This window comes from Raphanus sativus, unplaced genomic scaffold (assembly GCF_000801105.2).
Source record: "Raphanus sativus cultivar WK10039 unplaced genomic scaffold, ASM80110v3 Scaffold3718, whole genome shotgun sequence".
In the NCBI taxonomy this organism is placed as follows: domain Eukaryota; kingdom Viridiplantae; phylum Streptophyta; class Magnoliopsida; order Brassicales; family Brassicaceae; genus Raphanus; species Raphanus sativus.
In genome coordinates, this window is record NW_026619022.1 from 2,295 (window position 1) to 10,026 (window position 7,732).

Below are 7,732 nucleotides of genomic sequence, written 5' to 3' on the forward strand. Positions count from 1 at the left end.
TGTTTTTTATTTAAACAATGATCATATACTTGTAACCGAATTTGGATTCTTAAATCAATAATCAATATACCATCTATCAAGTCCTCATCATATACAAACCAAATTCTATACAGTCTAAATCAGTTGAAGTTTCAATAAGTTCTCTAAGGTTTTGTAGTTTCAACAAGTTTTACTAAGTTATACATTCTGGATTCGGTTTTAACTTATTTTTTATCGGTTCTCTGTGACTCGTCTCTTGTTGTCAAATCATTCTTTCGGTGATGAAACAATAGAAATGAGAGGATATCGGCAGCGTAAGATTTATTTACTAAGATAAATTCTTGGAACCGAATGGTTTAGTGGTCTTTTACACTGCTTTTGGAATTAAATAAATCAATACTATTAATTCTTCAACATGTCCAATGTCCAATTGATATTAATTGGGTCTAACATATTTTATAACTGTATTTAAATAATTTATCTAAATATCATATAACCACCTTAGATAACCACCTTCTAAAAATTATTAAAATCCACGTTGTAACTGTTCCTGCCAAAAACAGTTATTTTTTTCTTTCAAATAAAGTTTTGAATTTATCAGACAGGTCTGTGATTTGGAAAATAAACGAAGTACCATTTCCATGATACAATTTTTAGAAAATAAACGACGTAATGTACATAGAATATTATATTTCTTATGAAATTTTAAAAGTTAACTAATATTAATATTAATTAATGGTGGAAGCGGGTTACTATTAAAATTTAATTTTATGATTGACGGAGTTTAACCGGTTTAAGTGAATTTTTAATAGAAATAAATATTCATATAAACTCATTTAGTTTAACGGGTTTTAAATAGGTTATTCGAATAAAAAATATTTGATTCTACTTAAAGTTAGTGAAGACCATTTTAACCCAACTATATATATATATATAACAGAATATGTTAAACAATATTTCTTTAAACATTTTTCAAAAAAATTATTCGGTTTTAGTTGCGGGTTGAGTTTGATATTAATTTTCGAATATAATAATTTAAGAACTGTTCGAGTATATAGATCATGTCTAATAGAGTATGAGATTTTTATTTTTGGGGCGATTGGGATATAAATATTCTTGAGTAAATTATGTTAGGTAACTACTAAGTAAATATAATATGTTACAAACTTTAGGAATAAAGTTTTAAAATGGTTTCTGAAATGCATATGGTACAAGTGTATAATTATACAACTTGACATATTGAATATAGTCACCAAAAATATATTAAATTAAATTAATATTAAACACTAATATAATTATAAAACACACAAAAATTAAATTAAATCATTTTAAAAAAAAAAACATAAAACATAACATATACCCGCCCTTTAAAGGGCGAGTCAAAATCTAGTGACAATTAAAATCGAAGGAGAGAAAGCATATGAGATTTTTTTGTCCGCCAAGAGCCTGCAAAGCTTTGATTCCATTCGGTTAGATTCTTTCAGTTTTCAGTGTTTTTGGTTCTCGAAAATTGAAACCATTTAGGTTTCAAAATTTTTCGTTTTGGTGTTCGGTTCCAATCGTATTAAATAACCATTCATATATTTGTTTTAGATATTTATGGTTACCTTTGGACATATTCGGTTTTCTTTGCTATATTTATGATATTTTCAGTTACTTAAAAAATTTATACTTTCCTTTTTCAAGTAATCTGAAATATTTCAGTTCTATTCTTAAACAAATGTGGTGGTCAATAAACGTAATTTTAAGATCTGATTATAACTGACGTACACAAACTCAGTCAAAACAAGATATGATGAGATGTGTCGCTTAGAAAATGAGCAGAACACCAAGTACTGTCTAGAGCCTAGCGTCACAAGCCTAATTAATCAACTGTGGTCTACCAAAGAAGCGCTTAAAATAAAGCATTTCATGTGGCAAGCCTTATATAATTGTGTCCCTGTTTGCAGTTGACTAACTGACCGAGATTGTCATTATGATCGTACTTGCCAAAGATGCGGGAATGATGACGAGACAGTAAACAGGAAGGGATTGACGAGAGTTTAGCTCGAATTCTATGGATCCTATGGTTCCTGTGGAAAGCGCGTAACATCAAGGTTTTTGAGGGAAATGACACATCCCCACTGGAAGTCTTCAGTCTGCGACTTTGGAGGCTGCCAGCTGGAACCTGGCGCTTTTAGTTTCAGAGAAGCGGGAGGTAGACTACAGAACCCTCCTACCTGAACTACAAGAATCACCATCACCGAAACCGTTCTGCAGGGTTGACGCATCCTGGAAAGTTGATGATGCTCGGTATGGGGGTGGCTTCATGATGGAGATGGAGGATGGGATCACAATATTTGGTTCATTTGCTTGTAACCAAGTGTTTTTCCTCTACACGCTGAGTTTAACACTCTGCTACGGGCCATGAAATCCTCACTACTTCTCGATCACGTCTCAATGGCGTTTGAATCAGAAGAATAGCTAAGTCTTATGGGCTGGATTTGATGAGTTTATTGATCTTCGTTCTAAGTTTATTTCTTGCTCTATATCGTTTGTGTCACGTACTAAGAATCTCCGAGATGACCGCCTTGCAAAAGGTGCCATGTCTTGTGGTTTTTGCTTTTTTCATGTCAACACTGAGGTCCCAACACTGAGGTCCCAATTTTGCTGGTGCTAGAGACCATTTGGTTGGAATCATCTTAGTAAGAATAAGAATATGGAGCTTTTGATGTCAAGAAAAAAAAAAGCTAACGTACACAAACTCTTAAACAACACGTATTTCGATAGTTGACAAAAAAAAACATCTGCCATATTATTATTCGGAACACAAAGTTAATAAGAGTATAATACTTATAGATATTAAAACTGTTGGAAAAAGTCTAAGATTTCCAAGGAAGACAGACATCAAACTTGTTAGTGATCTTGTTAAGCTTGCAAGGACCATTCTTACGTATCTTCCACTCACAGTAAGCGCATCCAAACTTCTCAAATTCTCTATCTCTTTTTTGCTTATATATATCGAAATAATGTGATTCGTTTCCCAAACTAAATCTGCAAAAGAATAAAGTACGACCAAATATATCAGGTTTAAAGCGAAAGAACCATGATCCACCTACTCCCAAACGCCCATATCCAAGATCATTGTCACCGGATTTACAGTGATAGCCTAACGATAATCCACTTCCAAGATCATTATGAATCACCACTGTCGTCTTTTTGGCCCGGGACATGGTTGAACTCACGAAAATAGTCACCATGATGAAGAGAACTTTATGATGTTTTAGAGAATCCATCTTTGTGGTATGTATTTTTCTTAGAATATTGGTTCTCTATATATAGTGAAACAATATATGCTCTTATATACATTAGTAATATGGACAATTTGTTTCTTAAACTGATATAATACACGTCATTTATGTATTATTTCTACTCTTGAAACACTAATTTGAATCAACCTTTCATCAAATGCTAACTATGAGATTTCTTTTTCCTTTATTTTAATTAAAAATCCTTTTCTTTTTTTTTCTTACCGTTTTTGTTGTCGATCTAGCATATTTGATCTAAAAATTTAAAGAAAATTAACATGTATTTAGAAATCACTCGGCTTTTTTTTTATACATATACATTTTTAGTTTTAACTTACTTTATGATATTTTAATTAATCTCTCTAATGTAAATTTTCCCAAAAAATATTATATGTATCGAGTTAATTCTTAATAATACATAGTACTAAATTTTATTTTATTTCCAAGGAAATATTTTTGGCAATATTAATATTTTAAAATATTAAATTAAAAGTTTGATTTGGTATAGATTTTCAATATTATATAGTTTCAACTTTTAATTTTAAATATTGTATTATTTTATTACAAACGTTATTTTTAATTTTATGCTGATTTTATAAAACAGTATATATCAAATTGATTAATTTAAAAAATGATTCATTTTAGGTCGACGAGCTATTTTCCCAGGAGAACTATTGTATAGCATCAGATGTCTCCCAAACTATATCCCCATTATATCTATCCTTGAATATAAAGTTTTAGTCTTTTTCCCTAATATTACAATTTCATACTTGTATACCCACATATATATAAAGTTCGAAATCGAAAAGGCCAGAGAACATAATTTAAATTGGTATACTGTTTATACCAAACTGTAAATGTTTTTAAACCGATATTTCGCCACGAGACCTATTGTATATTTCTTGTTAGTTTAATTTATTTTATAAGGAATTTTAAAATTATATGTCACTTATATTGTTATAGCTTTGATTTTTTATAAAATGTTTTCTTATTATTTCTTAAAAATATTAGTTAATTTTTTCAAAATATTATCTAAAGTTATTTCATAAAAATATTAGTTAATGTTTTTTATAAAAATAATTAAAGTTAGGTTTTAATGTTTTTAGTTATACTTATTTTAACGAAATTCTATTTTATTTTTGAAGAATAAATTTTGAAAATTTTGACATTTGAAAACACTCTCAACTTTTATTATTTATGCTAGTTTTTTTAAAAAGTAGTACCCATATGAAGTTAAATTTTTAATTTTTTCGTTAGTTTACTTTATTTTTTTATGAAATTCTATAATGCAAGTTATTTTAAATCCTCTAATGAACATTCTCACTGTCTTCAATGCCCAACTTTTATATGGTAAAAAAATATTTTACTATGCTAATTAATACTTTCTCCATTCCACCAAAATAGATTTTTAGAAAAAAAAAATATCTCAACAATAGACTTTTTATGTTTCCTATACAGAAATTGTAAACCTTAAAAAATTAATTGAGTTTTAATGAATTAGTATCCGCTACAAAATTATTAAAATTGATGATTATAAAAAGTAACGCATTTATAATATTAATTTAATTATTTTCTTAATTTTGTATATTTTTAAATATATGTGAAAACAGTATAAAATTAATCTTTAAAGAATAGAGATAGTAGTAATTTTTGACTGACTGGTAGATATGATGACTAAAGCAAAAAGTGATTACTAACGTAAATTATTTAATCATGTTTCTCTATTTTCCAGTGGTAAGTGATATATAACGTGAATTAAAATTTTTGTAACACTTTAAAAAAAAAATCAAAAATTCCAAAATAGCAAAAGATATTTTTAGGACTAAAAAAGAATATATAATGAAAATAAATTAAATGCATTTTATTAAAGATGTTAAAAACATTTATATACCCTACCTTTATATGTATATATATATACATATAAAATCATTTTTATTTTCAGAAAAATATATTCGGAAATTTTTATTTCTAATTTTTTGAATTTTTAATATTTTTATCAAATTTTATTCTGAATTTTATTTTCTAAATCTTAAATTATAAATCTTAATTGCTAAACTCTAAACTCGCTTTTTCAATCTAAACCTTAACTTAAATTACTTGATCGAAGAGATATAAATATTATTTTTAATCTTTAGAAAGAAATGTTTTAGACATTTTGATTCTTAGAATTTATTTTATAATAGGCTATCCTAAATGTAGGTATTTTAAGAATTTCATAAAACTAATTTCAGCTGTTCCCTCTTATCTTCCATACACTCGATGCATGTCGTCCCAAATATTTAAGAGCATCTTTATCAGCACGTCCTTAGCTTCGTTCTTAGGTGAATTCGGCGTAGGTCCCAGGCAAATGTCCTAAACTTTCTTCATTTGTCCTTTTATAAGAAACGTCTCACACTCGTCCTACACTTCTTCCCCATTGATTTCTCTACAGAAAACAAAAAGAAAAAAAAAATGATTGTTTTCTGGTCCGAACTAGAAACAAAGCGGCAAAAACAAAAAAAAAATCTGGAATCCCCAAACTTTCTCTTCATAAAAGAAGACCGCCGGTGAATAATCTCTACTCCGGACCGGTCTTCACTGATACCGGAGGAATCCTTTAGCTGATTTTATTTTGCTTCTTTCTCCACTGTTTATCTCCCTACCAATATGTGTGTTGTTCTGAGACATTGGAGACTCACCGGAAAGCTTAAGGTCCAAAGGTGATCTTTTCTGAAAACTTGGAGGAACGACGAGGCAACGTAGCAGTGGTGGTGGTCTTCACCCAACTCCTTAGTGGTGCGTGGCAAAGCAGGCCTGGCGGATATGGTCTTCCCACCAGAATTCGATCATTGCACTTGTAAGCTTATCACACACGTCTTTTGGAAGCTTAAAACAAGACATTGCAAAGACTGGTAACGCCATACCCACTGATTTAAGCATAATCTCTTTGCCCCCTTGCGATAAGGACTTAGCAAACCAGCCTTGCAGTCGACCGTGAAGCCTTTCTCGTATGAAACTAAGAAGCTTCCTTTTAGACCCACTGAAACATTCTGGTAGACCCAGATAAGACCCTTCGCCACCTTCGTTTTCGATCCCAAGAGCCACCTTGACCTCAGTCTTTGTCGCAACTGGAACCTTAGCACCAAAGATAACTGAAGATTTCAGATGATTGATACGTTGGCCAGATGCATCGCCGTAAAGTTTGATGCACTCCAAAATCTCCCTGGCTTCCTCAGTGTTAGCTTTACACAATAGTAAGCTATCATCAGCAAACAACAAGTGGTGGATGGAAGGACCCGCCTCTGTCAGTTTGATACCGTGGAGACGACCCGCTGCTTCAGAAGAGTTGAGGCAACTGACTAAAGCTTCTGCACACAGTATAAACAGAAATGGAGAAATAGGGTCTCCTTGCCTGATTCCCCTCTCCGGCTTGATGTGTCCATGAGAGTTCCCGTTCAATAAAACAGAGAACGAAACAGAGCTTACACACGCCATAATCCATCGCACCCACACATGATCAAACCCCATCCGTTCCAGTAAGACCTCCAGAAAGTTCCACTCGACTCGATCATATGCTTTCGACATATCTATTTTAATCGCCATCCACCCTTCTGCCACCTTCATGTTGGTACGCAATCCATGAATCATCTCATGAGCAATGATAATATTATCGGAGATAATGCGACCAGACACAAAGGCTCCTTGAGTTTCAGATATAATCCCAGGCAAGATTTTCTTCAGTCGATTACACAGAATCTTCGAGATAATTTTATACTGAACCGAGCATAAACTGATTGACCTCATATCCTTCATGAGAGATGGATTGACAATCTTTGGTAAGAGACTGATCTGAGTATGGTTCCATCCCTCTGGCATGATAGACGACCGGAAGAAATCCTGAATCTCCTCGATCAAACCAGGACCCACAATGTGCCAGAAGCGTTGATAAAAAACGCCTGTTAACCCATCCTCACCCGGAGCACTGCTACCTTTAACATCAAAGGCTGCTTGCTTGATTTCCTCCTCCGTGACAAGCCGAGTGAGCTGCTGATTCATGTTTGTAGTGACCTTCTGCTGGAAACCATGAAACAAGGATTCTAAATCAGAGGGATTAGAGCTTGTGAACAAGTCTCTAAAGAATTCCACTGCCAAGTTTCCTTTAGCTCCCTCCGAGAAATGTTCTTGGCCATTGTCGTCTAGCAGCATCAGAATCCGATTTTGGATTCTTCTCCCTTTAACACAATTGTGAAAATATTTTGTGTTACGATCACCAGCTCGAAGCCACTCTTCTCAGTTAGTCTTATTCATTGCATGGGTTTATAGGTAATACGTATGAATGATACAATACTTCGAAATGTACCTTGGAAAGCTTATTTGCTTAATCAAATTGATGTATAATGCTTCGATGTAGTCTAGACTCTAGATGCTGGGGATATATACCTAACCCGTACAAGGATCATTTCTTCTGTTCCCTCCATTTTCACCGA

At 32.2% G+C, this 7,732-nt stretch overlaps 1 protein-coding gene across 1 annotated transcript; it reads right to left on the minus strand.

Annotated features, from left to right (window-relative positions):
• Positions 1–2,840: 2,840 nt before the first annotated feature.
• LOC130506844 (S-protein homolog 2-like) lies at positions 2,841–3,254 on the minus strand. The gene has a single exon (XM_057001534.1). The coding sequence runs from the start codon at positions 3,252–3,254 to the stop codon at positions 2,841–2,843; it is 414 nt and encodes a 137-aa protein (XP_056857514.1).
• Between the last annotated feature and the right edge of the window lie 4,478 nt (positions 3,255–7,732).

Excerpts from the sequence above, each read along its gene's own strand:
- LOC130506844 (XM_057001534.1), bottom strand. The coding sequence starts at position 3,254 with ATGGATTCTCTAAAACATCATAAAGTTCTCTTCATCATGGTGACTATT.